General features: G+C 41.2%; 1 protein-coding gene across 1 annotated transcript in view; it reads right to left on the bottom strand.

Annotated features, from left to right (window-relative positions):
* clmpa (CXADR like membrane protein a) overlaps nucleotides 1-14983 on the bottom strand; it is a 358126-nt gene that overhangs the window by 203433 nt on the left and 139710 nt on the right. Inside the window, exons 2-5 of the mRNA XM_079565669.1 lie at nucleotides 12540-12697; nucleotides 11848-12040; nucleotides 2837-3004; nucleotides 435-557 (exon numbers count right to left, since the gene is read on the bottom strand). Coding sequence (XP_079421795.1) covers nucleotides 435-557; nucleotides 2837-3004; nucleotides 11848-12040; nucleotides 12540-12697 — 642 coding nt within the window. The remainder of the gene's footprint in view (nucleotides 1-434; nucleotides 558-2836; nucleotides 3005-11847; nucleotides 12041-12539; nucleotides 12698-14983) is intronic.

Here is a 14983-nt window from a genome sequence, read left to right as displayed (position 1 = left end):
ATTTCACAACTTTTAGGGAGAAAAGAGGAGCTTTACTTTTGTAACGTTATAACTGCAACCTGCAAGTTCATGATTGATAAAAATGCTTCAATGCTTTTGCAAATGTCTGTTTAATATGCACATACTGATTACCTGTGTTGCTGAGATCACAGATAAGTTTACACTCATAACCTCACGGGCTCAAACCCTTTTCCGAACCCCAACCATTTCTGACTCAGGTGCACTTTGCTACTATGACCTAAGACCTAAGACCTATTTTAGCTTGTAATTATAAACAACAGTTAGTAAAACTATTTACATCTTTGATCAATGAAGTATTTATCAATGCATAACAAACATAGTTATTTCAAAGTGAGTTGAGCATATACAGACTGGATGTGGTCTCGCCTCGTATCTGCGACGTGTGTGAATAAAGAGCTTTAGGGGTCACTCACAGTGCATCTTGACCTCCACGGTGCAGCTCTCCTCTCCCACGTCGTTACTGGCCGTGCACTTGTACACGCCAGCGCTTTCCTTTGTCAGGTTCCTCAGCGTGACGATTTCGGGGTTTTTCAAATCTGCAGAAAAATGTCAAAGAAATGAATGGAACTGAATCCGCAGTCTCATTGAAAAACCTACATCGGAAAACCTGATAAGTTATGGTGGAGATGAATGTTGCATTTATCATTTAAGAAGAAGAAGAAGATCTTTATTTATATAGCGCCTTTCACAGACATGGTCACAAAGCACTTTACATGAGACATTTTTTACATTCACTCCCTACTCAGTGGTGGTTTCCCCTGGGGGAGACTGACATTCACGACCATCATGACGACCATCATTCATTCACGCACACATCATACATCCAGGCCTAATGATGAAGATCAGCTTAATTAAAAGGGAAGGGGGAAATTAAGATATAAAACTATAATAGCTACTGGTCAATGGGTTAATCTGAGGAAGAAAGTTTGACCACAGCTCTTGGGGAAGGTGCTAAGAACAGTCAAGTGATGCTTTAAAGCAGGGGTGTCCAAAGTAGAGTTGGCCCGTGGCCCACTTTTAATTAGCCCGCTGCAAATTCTAAAAAAAAAATCAATAATAATAATACCTTAGGAACACTTTGAGGTCCGCGGACTAAAGTGAGATATTACTGCACGGACGTCAAAGTGCTCCTATGTTATTACGCCTTACAATATAGTTCACCTTTTTATCCGTGTTTAATTTTGTGTAACTAGACTTGGATCCTGTTTAGGCTCACGTAACTGTATTTAAATAAGGAAAACGTGGAACTGCTTTGTAGCTTCCAACTTCACCCCAATTTGGGGCTATACCATAGACTGTAAAAAAAATGGACGTCTTATGCTCACTCCTCCCCATTTACCAGAATGACCACGGCCATGGGGGAATTCATGGCGGATTTACAGACTCCCCCTCCCCTGCTCTGACGAAGCGTGACGTGTAGCGCTGCTCCAATGCTAACAGTCCGAGCCTCATTAAGTACGAGATTTCAAAAAATTAATATTACGAAAACCAGCCTGGTTTCATATATTGTGATTAACCCAGCGTTATCTCAGGAGGAATATCTAGCCTAGTCTAGGTTTGAAAACATTGAAACCAGGCGTTAAAGTTGTTTTTAAGGTGTCTAAACTCCAATTCCTTTTAATGGGGGCCTAATGGCGATATGGAGGTACTACAGCAATGGCGGAGCAATGGCAGCCCCCACGTTCGTGGTCAAAAAGCAGGGCAGCCAGCGGTCATTGGGCTATACCTATGCTAGGAGAGGCTGAAGCTAAGAACGTATCTCAGTATGTAAAAACTGTGGCCTATTCCTTTAACCCCCACCTGAACCGAGCACATTTTCTCCAGTTTGGCTTTACCCAAAACCTAATAAAATAGAACTGAAACCGAGATGAAACCGCTGCAAAAAAGTGACAAAAACAAGGCGAAAACATGACAAAAAAGCACGTGACACATAAAGCGTCACAAAAACGCTTAAAAAATGTGACAAAAACAAGGCGACAAAGTTGCGATCACATTTGTTGGTCTTAGCTTTCAAATGAGGCATTACCCACTTGCTCTCCAGTTGAGAAGCTTTGAGATTTGGGTAATACCGAACTTGAAAAAAAAGTTCCCTCGGTTCAGGCAGGGGGTAAGAGGTTATCTGAAAGTGATGAACACAGCCATAAACACCATGAAACACGCTAAAAAGAATCCGTCCTCCAGAATAATATATGCAAACGAGACATTCTAACTCGTGTATCGACGGTGACCTAATGCTACATGAAAGCGCTCCTCTCGGTTTGATTTAGGGCGCTCGCGGAGAGATCGAGAAAGTGGGCGATGAATTTGAGCAGACAGGAGACTCTCTTGTGCGGCGGGAGACGGCGCAGTCAGCACAAAAAGCTATAAAAGTCCTGAAAAGAGCTGAACATGACAAGTAGCAGCGTTTTCTTATTTTTTTTTTTCCTCCCCCTCGACTGTACTTGAACTGGCTCTGCCTTCACCTGATGAGGACACGGCTGGGCCCCGCGGCTAAAACACCGAGGAGAGGAGCACTGGCCTCCCATTGAAATGATTACAGAGGAATTCATAAGATCAGAGCCGAATAATGTCGCATTATCTTTTCTGTTTCGTCTCCTTACTTTCTGAGACTTTAGCACTTTTCCCCAGGTTCAAATTAGATTGGACACTTTACCCCAGGAGAGATTTGCATTAACAAACTCAATTTCCTGGGTTTTATAAAGTTTCAAGTGGAAATTCTGAAAGTTCCTGTTTTGTTCAAGCTGCTTAAACTACTTTGGACACCTCTGAATTTCCAATAGGGTTTTTTTCATCTAAAAAGCAAAACAGGTCTTACCTATGAGAGCCAGTGGGGGCAGCTTGCCGACATATTTGCCCTTGTCCAGGACTCTCTCCCACTTGTAGTGAATGGGGTCCGAGCCGTCCGAAGACTTGCAGCTCATCTTCACGTCTCCTCCTTCCAACAGCTTTCCCTCCATCCAGCAGCGCGGCTTCGACGGCTTCACTGCACACAAGCAAACACAAAGGCGTTCACGTATTTTGTCAATTTGCATTCAATTCAATTTGTTTCCGTGCTTCCCGAAAACAGCAGTCGTCTTACGGGGCTTCACAAGGATTATTTGCAATCAAATCATAATCACGCTGTGAATAGATGTCATTTGACGACAGCAGTTGTTTGGCAGTGCAATATCCTCTAATAATGGGGACTCGGTTTGTGTAAATCCCAAAAAAGCAGTTTTACTTTAACATCTACTTAAAGGGACTATACGGAGTTTAAAAAAAATGTCCTCCCCCTACATGTTCCAACAATGTCCCAATGTGTAGAATGAGTCCAGACTTGTTCACCACAACTGCCTCTAAAATCTTGCACTGTCACTCAAAAAGGTGCAGTTACACATATAACCTGAGGTGGCAGCAGTGAGTATAAAATTACTAACTTGCATCTAGCCCCTTTAAAGGGATATTTCAGGATTTTTGACATAGGGCCTCATTTCATAGTTATCCAGAGTGTTGTTGATTTCTGGATATATATATATATATATATATTTTTTAATTAATGCAGTCCTTATATTTGAAGAGTTTATTGGTGCTAGGCTAGTGCTAGGCTAGTGCATGTCTATGGTAACTAGTAGCCTGCATTAAAAACAGTCTGACACAAGCACAGTGCACCTGAGGCAAATCACTTATAACACCAGATTACCCACACAAATGTCTGTGTTAACTGAATCATTTTGAAATATAACAATTGTGCATTTAGAAGAACTTATATTTGAGTAGCAACGGCTTCCTGGTTGTAAGCTACGCAGCGGTGGAGTGATCTGCTAGGTTACCGGATCTACAGTAGTTTGTTTACCTGCAGCCGGCATAACTACACATGGAATTCACAAAGGAGCTTTCTACAAATCAGATATGGTAACTTTTGGAGGACTACCCGATGATTTTGAGGAGGTTTTTAACGCAGGCTACCAGTTACCATAGACATGCGCTAGCCTAGCACTAGCCTAGCACCACTAAACTCTTCAAATATAAGGCCCGCATGAATTAAAAAAATATATATATCCAGAAATCAACAAAAAATGTGTAAAGAAAATGTATGAAAAACGAATGTCTTGTTTGTGCAAGCTCTCAGTCACACAGGATTCTATCTATCACAGCCATGTACTTGTTTAAGTGTTGCGCACGCTTCACTTCTCATCCAAGACACCATCAGCACAAATGATCTTTGCTTGGCAGCCGGCCGAATATATATGATCCTGTTGGAAGGGTTTAACTTGTAATGACATCTTTATTCTAAAAAAAAAATCCCAACTTGTTCAAAAACTCTTTTGCCAGTGTTGGATAGTAACAGAATACATACAAAATCTGGATTTTTGGACGATTATGATTTTAATAGATTTTATTTTAAATAAACTTTTTAAAAAGTTTCCTGATCCTTCATATGAAGAAAACTGCTCAGAGTCCTGCTCATTAATATTTCATAATGTAGCTACAATTAGAGAATTCCATCAAGAAAACATAACCCTTTATTAAAAAAAAATATATATATATATATTCCTTGTCTGCTCTCAAAAGTAAAACCTCTTAATAAGCCATGGAGTTTTCAAAAGTGTTTCAGTTTGAGTGACTGTATTCAGGTACAGTTACTGTTCCATTTGAGGAATACAATCAAAGAAATACACTGCAGTACTCAATCCTTAAATTTCAGTTTCATATTTATAACAATAAGGAAGGTCAAAACAGCAGGGTTCACCTCTTAACTCCCACCTGAACCCAGCACATTTTCTCCACTTTGGCTTTACCCAAATCTAAAAGCTTCTTGAGCAAAGCGTCAACGAGGATGAAAACACAATAGAAAAAGATACAAAAACATGACTAAAAAGCGGCAAGAAGCAAGGAACTACAAAAAACAAAAGAGACGAAAACATAAAGGCTTCAAAAATGTAGCAAAAACGGGGTCAAAGAGGCATCAAGATCATTGGAAAAAAGTGATGAAGAAAGCAACAAAAAATGACAAAAAAACAACAACTACGAAAACCAGGAAAAGAAGAGACAAAAGCACGCCAAAAAAACTCATGATCAGCTTTGTAGGTCTTTGCTTTCAAATGAGGCGTTACTCTGGCCTATGGCTGTTGGATTTGGGTAAAGCTGAACTGGAGAAAACGCACACGGTTAAGGTGGGGGGTCAGAGGTCACACACACAGGAAGTGCCTTGCCTCTCTTACAGTGCCTTTTTCGCAATCCCAGATGATAGTAAATACGTTCCTAAAAGGCAGTGTAACAAATTTAGCCAACGTGTTATTAATAATATGCCACAATTATGCATGAATATAATGCTTAAGCCAAACGAAGATCACCCCTAAACCCTTTTTTAACCTTTAAACTATACCAAGTACACGATGGCGACAGAACTTTGTAACTGGTGCAAAACTTTCTTCTCCTCCTTGTTCCAATACTGTCGTCTGTCGTTTTCGCCCTCTCACTGAACTGTCATTCTTGGAGACGGCGTCAGAGCCCCAGTCTCTGTTTCTGTGTCAGGCCTTTTAAACTCTGCAGACTGACAGACAATAGAAGATCTCGTATCGGGCTGGACGGATTATCCACGATTTGAATGGTCGCAATTAGCAAAATGCCAAGGCTGTCGTTACTTAGGTACTATACGGTTCTTGGCAAGCTACAAATATCATGCTCTTACACTTGGCAACATTGTAGTTGTCTGAAGTTAAAAAAAAATCTTCTGTCAGATGTTCCTGGGTGTGTTTTAAAGATGCTCTGTGAACTGAATCTTCACTTTTAAACATATTGCAACTCTTACTGCACCCACAATGCCAGGAAATTGCAATTAGAACGCTTTCCAAGAGATAACCCCTTCTCCCATCACGACTGTGCTCTGCCAGTCTTGTAAGCATTGCCTCTGCCTGGTTTTCACGCTCCCCCCCCTCTCTCTCTTCCTTCCCGTTTGCCCGCGGGCGAAGACTCGCTGCGAGCATAGTGCAGTCAGCTGTCTGTAGGTCTTTGAGGTCCACAGAGCACAGGGGGTTCTGACAGAAGAGGCTGGCCTATGCACCAATCTGCCACGGAGCGGGAGAGTGGAGACGCACGGGCAAAATACCAATTGTAATGGAGGAGGAAATTAGAGAATGTGTGGGTTTCGTGGTGGATATGTCAATGGGCCATCACTATAATCGCTTCGTCTGGTTACAGTTTCTACCCCCTAATACTCCAGGAAGTACTGATCAATCAGGAAGCTCACTACATCCTATCTGCTCTTATTTACTCGGCAAAATATATTACAATTTGTAGTGAAAGTCTCGTGGAAGGAATTTTGTTTTTGTGTTGTTTTGTACCAAACTTTTGACTTTTTGTGTTTGATTGTGAAGAAAAAGGATTTATTGACAAAAGACCACGTTTTCCCTCAAAGGTGCATCCCTTTTTTGCCGGATTGAGACAAAGGCAGTGCTTAATTTGATTCCCTCAATTTTCAGTTTTTCAGGGTAAAGGATCCGGGAAATATTTAGGAGGATCCGGCAAAGATTCGATCTGATATAATGGTGTTTAATGAGAGTGTTTTGGCTTGTTCCCCCGAATCCATCACATCAGACCAAAAGTGTTCCTGATACAAATTTACAAATTAAGCACTGGACAAGGGTTGACTATAGACCAGTGGTTCCCAACCTAGAAGATGTGTAATTGGATGTACAATATCCCTCTCTCTCTTTTGCCTTTTCTGTCAGCGTAGTATTTACTCTCACAGACAAGTAATGAGTAAAATACCATTACATGCTACGACACCTGCAGTGGCGCTTATGGCCTCTAGGGGCATAAGTTACTTAGTACTGCTTTAAGTAATATGTTATATTCCTTAGTTACGGGAAAAGGTAAGATATTATTGTAAACGCTCTCAGTAACCAAGTACATTTACTTCTGTAGCGCTTTTGAGGATGTGCATTTCAGTTGAGAACTTAGTACTTATACTCCACTACACTTAAAAGAAAAAGAAAATACTTTCGACTCCAGTACTTTCCTACCAAGACAAAAGTAAAAAGTCAATGTTGGCCACAAACAATATTTTGTCCCATCTTGTGTCTTATAAAACAGTAGGTGGCGATTTGGCAGATGTACTGTTAATGCCAATGACTAACAATAGGAAAGAAGATTTGTCCCCGTCGTGTTGCCGTACAAGTGACTAACTTGGGCACAATCTTAAAGGTCCTATATCATGCAAAATCGACTTATTAGAGCTTTTAGGAAGTGCTCGACGTCTGTAATGTAATGTCTTAATTCTATGTTTACAGCCTGATTTTAATTTGTAAATCAGCTTTTTCATTATTTCTGTCGTAAGAAAGAAACAAAGAGAAAAAAAAGGAAGAAAAAAAAAGGATGTGCCCGAGGTGCTTCCAGGTCAGCTGGGGCCAAAACAAACGCACCCCTGAGCGTCTGAACAGATCAGTCATGTTTGCGCTGCAGCTGTGAAGATGGAGCTCGTTATAACCTATTCTGGACACACCTGTTCTTTATTCTTACCTAACGATAATGTCACGGACGGAGAAAAAGAAGCGCGTTTGGCTACGAGGACGGGAGTGTATTCAACCTTTCTAAAGAGGCCACTCCTCAGAAGTTGTTTTTTTCTCCGGGATTCAGCGACTATCAGCCAAAATAGCGTTTTTCTGTGACTGTCTCTTGATGGATGTTTGGTGAACCTTCACCAGAATCAAAATGGATTAACTTTTATAACCAACGCGAGTCCAGAGCGATGGACCAGAGTGGTGAGTCAATCCAAACGCGGGTTAGCTTGTGTGTTAGCATATTAGCATGTGTGTTAGCCATTTATGAAGCTGTGTTGCAGATGTCAACTCCTTATAACTGCATCGTGAAGTAACTTCACTTATTGCTGTTTATTTATTTTACGGTAAAGTTGTATGTGCGGAGAGAGGGGTCGGGGCTAACTTAATCGAAGCGTTGTGTCTTACGGGTTTGAAAAATACCTCCAGAAAACACTTATATTTATCACAAAAATTAGTGCTCCATAATGGTAGAGGTACAATATATCATATAAATACCTATACTTAACTTTGGAATGGCTAAAATAGCATGATACAGATCCTTTAATGTTGTTTGAAAATTACTTTCACTTTTATTAGGTTGATGTTTGGTCTAGTAGTTTCTGTACTTTTACTCAAACAGTGACTCTGAACGCCTTTTCAGTATAAAGTATTTGTTGTTCTCTATATGGTATTTATATTAAACACCTTTGTACTTCAACCAAGTCCCTGGCAATAAACCTGAAACCGTTGGAAATGACTGTATGTGCATTAACTCGGTCACAAGCGTTATCTTTTCATAGCCCTCAGTCCATCGCGGCTCTAACGATGCGGACTTACAGCCTCGGTAAACGTCTCCATCGCGTCTCATAAACAGGAAGCGGCTCTAATGCAAAGGACTGCTGCTGCAGACTGCACTGGCCCAAATCGATAACTGCCTGCTCCTGTCTCCCGTCTCCTGCTCCGAACCTGCGCGGCATACAGTGAATTCCAGAAAATACTCTGCCTCCTTATTCTACAAGTGTTATCTGCAGTCCACAGGGAGTTGGATTAGTACGCAGCGAGCACGTCTGACATCTGCTCTGCGGGCGGAAACCAGGGTCGGAGACTGTTAATGTGGTGCCATTTTGCCTGCAATTTGCTGCTTCTTCTCCGCATAACGCTAAGTTATGCATAATATTTCATTCAAACTTTTAAGAATACCTTTGAACACCTAACCAGTGGTGTTCTCATAACTTAAAGTCAATATATTATGCCTATATTTGGCTTTTAAACCTGCTTTTGGGCACCAAGATAAGATACAACTTTAATGATCTCGCATGCTAATAAATCGATGGTCCGTGATGAGAGTAGACCTGCTCAGAACATGTATTTTTATATTTAGAGGGCTTTTGTGCTCCCAAAGTTCCTCACAATTAGGGCTGAGTTCTGTTACATTTTTCTTTTATAACGGTTACCTTTAACAATACTCGGTTTTCGATACCGATACCTGAAAAATACTTTTTGCGTATACAGAAATATTTGTCATCTACTGTAGAACCAGAAAATAGAACAAAAATGTGTGACAGATATACAAATTTACAATAACCATCCAACCATCTCCAATGGTCAAGAAATGTGTTAAAAATTGGGAATAATTTTGGAAAAAAGTAGGCAAAATAGTGTTACAAAAAATGTTTAAAAAAAAAAAAAAAAAGGGAAAAATGTAGGGAAAAGGGGAAAATAAATTGGTTTTAAAAAAAAAGAAAAAAAATAGGTAAAATGGGGACTAAATTGGGGGGGAAGGCAGGCAAAATTGTGTGGAAAGAAATATTGTAAAAAAAAAAAAACAGATTGGGAGAAATTGGGGAAATATGTGGGGAAATAGGAAAAATAATTTGTAATTTAAAAATGAGCAAAAATGTGTTTCGAAAAATTAGGGAAATATGGGGAATACATTGGGAAAAATGGGGACTAAATTGGGGGAAAAGGGAGGCGAAATTGTGTGGGAAAAAATATTGTAAAAAAAAATATTGGGAAAAAATGTGGCGAAAATATTAGTAATAAAAAAGCAAAAATGAGGGAAAAATTGGGAAAAGTGAAAAAAGTAGGGCAGAAATAAGAAAAAAAATGTGTAAAAATGGGGCAAACATTGGACATTAAAAAATAAAATAAAAAAATGGTAGAATGAAACCAAATAATTACCATGGTCATTATGCTGTGACACTGACGATGCTGAATTAGAGGATAACAACTCTCTCCGTCCAGTCTCGAAACCAGCAACATTTTCATCACATTACCGACTTTTAGATCAATCTGACCACCTCCTGCGTAAATCCCCTCTCCTCTCCACGACGCTTGGTTTGGCCGCTAATATACAGCCCTGGATTAGAACAGAGAATTCCGCTGCTGCGGGGAGTGAGGTCCGGCCGCCTGTGGGAGCTCGGTCTCTCCAGCAGAGTGGAAGAGGAAACCATAAATAATAAAAAGTGGGTACTAAAAACCAGCCGGGTCTGTTTATGCCGCTGTAGTGGATTGTAAAGAGGTGTTTGCTTTGCTTATGGAGGCCCCATGCATTATAGATGGGGCTGCGAGACTTTACACTTTTAATATCAGTGGCAGGATTACTAACAGATTGCGAGTGGAGGATAGTTTAATATTCTGGTCAAAACATTAATAGGTAGAAAACGGAAGATGCCGCAGCGGTGTTAATAGAGAGAGAAACTGTAACAAATTATTGCATTTTGGCCGCCACCTGTAAGCTAAGATTGCTCGGGGAAACCACATTAAGCGTGACGGTGAAAATAATCGCTATGACAACAATAAATGAGCTAAATAAGTATAGAGTAAGAGGCCACAAAGTTAAGCGGCCACTAAAAGTGTTCCAACGGAAACTTCTAATTAAGCAATAACTGTGTTACCTAGCGAGGTCAAGGTTGTGGCTGATGGTACTGCAGGAGTGTTTGTTACCTAGTACGATGAGGCTGATGGTACTGCAGTAGTGTCTGTTACTTAGTACGATAAGGCTGATGGTACTGCAGTAGTGTTTGTTACCTAGTACTTTGAGGCTAATGGTACTGCAGGAGTGTTTGTTACCTAGTACGATGAGGCTGATGGTACTGCAGTAGTGTTTGTTACCTAGTACCAAGAGGCCTGATGGTACTGCAGTAGCGTTTGTTACCTAGTACGATGAGGCTGATGGTACTGCAGTAGTGTTTGTTACCTAGTACGATGAAGCTGATTCTGCAGTAGTGTTTGTTACCTAGTACGATGAGGCTGATACTGCAGTAGCGTTTGTTACCTAGTACGATGAGGCTGATGGTACTGCAGTAGTGTTTGTTACCTAGTACCATGAGGCTAATGGTACTACAGTAGTGTTTGTTACCCAGTACAATGAGGCTGATGGTACTGCAGTAGTGTTTGTTACCTAGTACGATGAGGCTGATACTGCAGTAGCGTTTGTTACCTAGTACGATGAGGCTGATGGTACTGCAGTAGTGTTTATTACCTAGTACGATGAGACTGATACTGCAGTAGCGTTTGTTACCTAGTACGATGAGGCTGATGGTACTGCAGTAGTGTTTGTTACCTAGTACGATGAAGCTGATTCTGCAGTAGTGTTTGTTACCTAGTACGATGAGGCTGATACTGCAGTAGCGTTTGTTACCTAGTACGATGAGGCTGATGGTACTGCAGTAGTGTTTGTTACCTAGTACCATGAGGCTAATGGTACTACAGTAGTGTTTGTTACCCAGTACAATGAGGCTGATGGTACTGCAGTAGTGTTTGTTACCTAGTACGATGAGGCTGATACTGCAGTAGCGTTTGTTACCTAGTACGATGAGGCTGATGGTACTGCAGTAGTGTTTATTACCTAGTACGATGAGACTGATACTGCAGTAGCGTTTGTTACCTAGTACGATGAGGCTGATGGTACTGCAGTAGTGTTTGTTACCTAGTACGAAGAGGCTGATGGTACTGCAGTAGTGTTTGTTACCTAGTACGATGAAGTTGATTCTGCAGTAGTGTTTGTTACCTAGTACGATGAGGCTGATGGTACTGCAGTAGTGTTTGTTACCTAGTACGATGAGGCTGATGGTACTGCATTAGCGTTTGTTACCTAGTACGATGAGGCTGATGGTACTGCAGTAGTGTTTGTTACCTAGTACGATGAGGCTGATGGTACTGCATTAGCGTTTGTTACCTAGTATGATGAGGCTGATGGTACTGCAGTAGTGTTTGTTACCTAGTACCAAGAGGCTAATGGTACTGCAGTAGCGTTTGTTACCTAATACGAAGAGGCTGATGGTACTGCAGTAGTGTTTGTTACCTAGTACGATGAGGCTGATGGTACTCCAGTGGTACTGTGCTCCCGTCTTGACTTTGCAGCTGTACTCCCCGGAGTCGCTGAGAGACAGGTCACTGATGAGCATTGAGGCGTCTCCCTTCAGGTACTCGCCGGCAAACGCAACGCGGTTGTCATCGTTGTGGTCATACACTCGGCCAGCAAAGTACGTGATGATCTGGAAAGAGTAGTATGTACTCCATCAAACAATTACAATGTATTGTTTTTCAGCCAGAATTTGCACATTGATATGATTACTTGAGATTGTTCTGCATTATTCTGCGTCATTCTTCTCATACGTTGGTATTGTACAAATATTATATTTGAAATGGTATATGCTTACAGCCATTAATATTGTAATTGTTGGATTTTCTGGACAATAAGAACGCTGATCAGGTTGAAAAGCAAATATCGGCTGTAAATAAATTCATAATAAATGCGCTGAACTCCTTCCTCTTTAGTTGTCCAGGTGTTTTTGGTCAATGGGAGTATTCAAGCTGGTTAAACCATCACATGAGTGAAAAGAAGCCTCTGAGAAGAACAATCCAGTTCCTAGTGACAACATCTAACAAATGGGCTCTAGTTCAATCATCTATCACAGTTCAAATGGTCATATGCAGAAAGTAGAGCACATATGAGCCTTAAAGCTATTCTAAAAACACGTCAGAGTCACTCACCACTCTGTGCTTGTTGTTGGGCTTGAGCAGGAGCCACTCGATGTCCAGCGTGGGGTCGTCTCCCACCCAGAACTGATGGTGACAGGGCAGCGTGGCGTTGTCCCCCACCACCCTCTTCATCTCCGTCTGAGCTCCAGCCACCAGCACGCCCAGGAGCACTGCACGACAACACAGAACACACAGGTAAATCTCAACTTCCAAACACATCATTTAACTTCAAGGATTCAAATACACAGTGTAGCCAGCAGAGGGCGTATGCATTGCAGCAATTTCACTGGAATGTGACACTGGAGCTAGAACTGCGAACGAAAGCACAAAATCAAGTCTTGTTTTCGGCAGCTTGTGTCTGTGTATTTTCTGTGAGGGACTTGACAGGGAGGTCACAGGGGGGTCCCGTTGCTGTCACCATGAATGAAAGCTCCCATATGTTTGCTCCTCCCCCCGAGATATGAGCGACTCTGGCACTAAAAGCAGCACTGATAGCATAACACGCTGCAGACACATAGAAACTATTCGTAATCTACCAGTTCCTAATGAGTTCCACTATAGTAAATGTGCGTAGGTTTGGATACGACGCATAGGGCATTGGCGTAAACATTGAAATAACAGGGCCCTCAATGTTTATTGTGAGTAGCACCTTGGAATGTATCGACTGTGGCGTAAGTTACTAGAAAAATAAATGAGTTAAGCATGGTGGACCTGTTAACCTATAGAATATTGTGTTGTAGGTAAAATAAATAAACATTTGCTCAACTGTTTAATGCATAACACACACACATACCACAACCCCCATGCAAAATTATGAGTACAAAGCAAAACCAAGTGCTAAAGCGAGGGGTATGAGCAAACCTTTCAACCCAAGGGCCACATTGAGTTCTCAAATAGACCCTCGGTGCCTAAATGCCATTAAACAAATTACAAAATAGCAACAATAATGCATTACTCATCTTCAGATAAGTGAAAACATTGGCGGTGTTCACACTTTCAACGCATCAAAGGTGGTAGTCGTTGATCTAGGCTGTTGGCCGGGCTGGGGTGACCAACTGAAAGGCTAGGACCTTAGTTTGCCCATTGCATAAAGTTGCTAACATTTGGAGGCCACATTTCTATTAAGTACTATCAACAAAACATATTTTACACCACCATTGTCAATCTTTTGTTAGCGATTGGACAAGTTGTTACTTTGTGTTTCCTATTTCCTTGTCATTCTGTGAGAGGCGACATGTCCTTGAAAACCTTTGTTGTACAATGGAAAACATCTCTACCAGCAAGCCCTTATACAAAGTTTGTTTTTTATATGAAATACCAATCCTAATGTTTTGTTTATATCTTGAAAAACATACATTCCAACACAATAATTGCCAACAAGTGACGTGCGGGACACACTTTCATTGCAGTATTCTTGTTACTCTTCTCCCTCATACACATGACCATAGACATAGGTTAGACTATAATAATAGCCAGAAAACAAAGAGGATACAAGGTACAATGGGGCTGTTCCTTTGGGGAGATCGCCTTTCCAACCTCCGAAGCACACACACACACACACACACACACACACACACACACACACCCATACACACACACACACACACACACATCCCCCAAGTTGGCATTACTGACTGGGCTAGAATTACCTAGAGGCCCCGGGATGAAAGCTAACGGAGCGCGATTGTTTCCTCTTTTCATTTATTTATCCTTCCTCTGGACACTGGTCAGCTGTACGTGCCGCCGTGTCCTTCTCGTGTGTGTTTTTGTGGTCAGAAATAGAAAGGGACAAATGCATGAGGAGGGCTGGCAGCAGATGAGAGGCTGCTTTGAAAGATAATGTGGCTTGGGTTAAGAACATGTTTGGATGTAAAACTAGCTTTGGATATTGCGAATTCTGGGAAGCTTTTGTGTGAGTGTCATTTGGACGTACGACAAATTGTCACTTACCACCAGATTGGAATTTATGCACAACCTACCTTATGCTGTTCTATGGTGGCACAGTAGCTAATGCTAATACTAACAGTGGTTAGTGCTTTTGCCTCACAACAGCACAAGGGTCCTGGGTTTAATCCAGGACCCTTCAGGAGGGGGACATACAGTGAATGGATTCCTCTCATAAACTCCAATGGATCTCAACAGTCCCGCCCTCCTGCCTGTGGTGGACATAAAACTCCCACTGTGATTCTCAGTATTTGAATTTTGTTTTAAAACTGTAGAGTTTATAAACAATACAGCGGGTAATTATCTTTGTGGTAACTAATGACAATACATACTCTACAAAAAAATATTGTTTTTGATTATTCTTCAATTTAAAATTGTTTGAGTTACCATATACGTGTATATAACAACTATATGCATATTTTGAATTGCCACTTTGACATCCGTCACCATCGGGGGGGGGCGGGACTGTTGAGCTCCATTTTCCCCATCAACCTAAACAATGCACAATAGGT

This window comes from Gobius niger (genome assembly GCF_951799975.1).
Source record: "Gobius niger genome assembly, chromosome: 11".
Lineage (NCBI taxonomy): Eukaryota > Metazoa > Chordata > Actinopteri > Gobiiformes > Gobiidae > Gobius > Gobius niger.
This window is presented reverse-complemented; position numbering and strand designations above follow the sequence as displayed.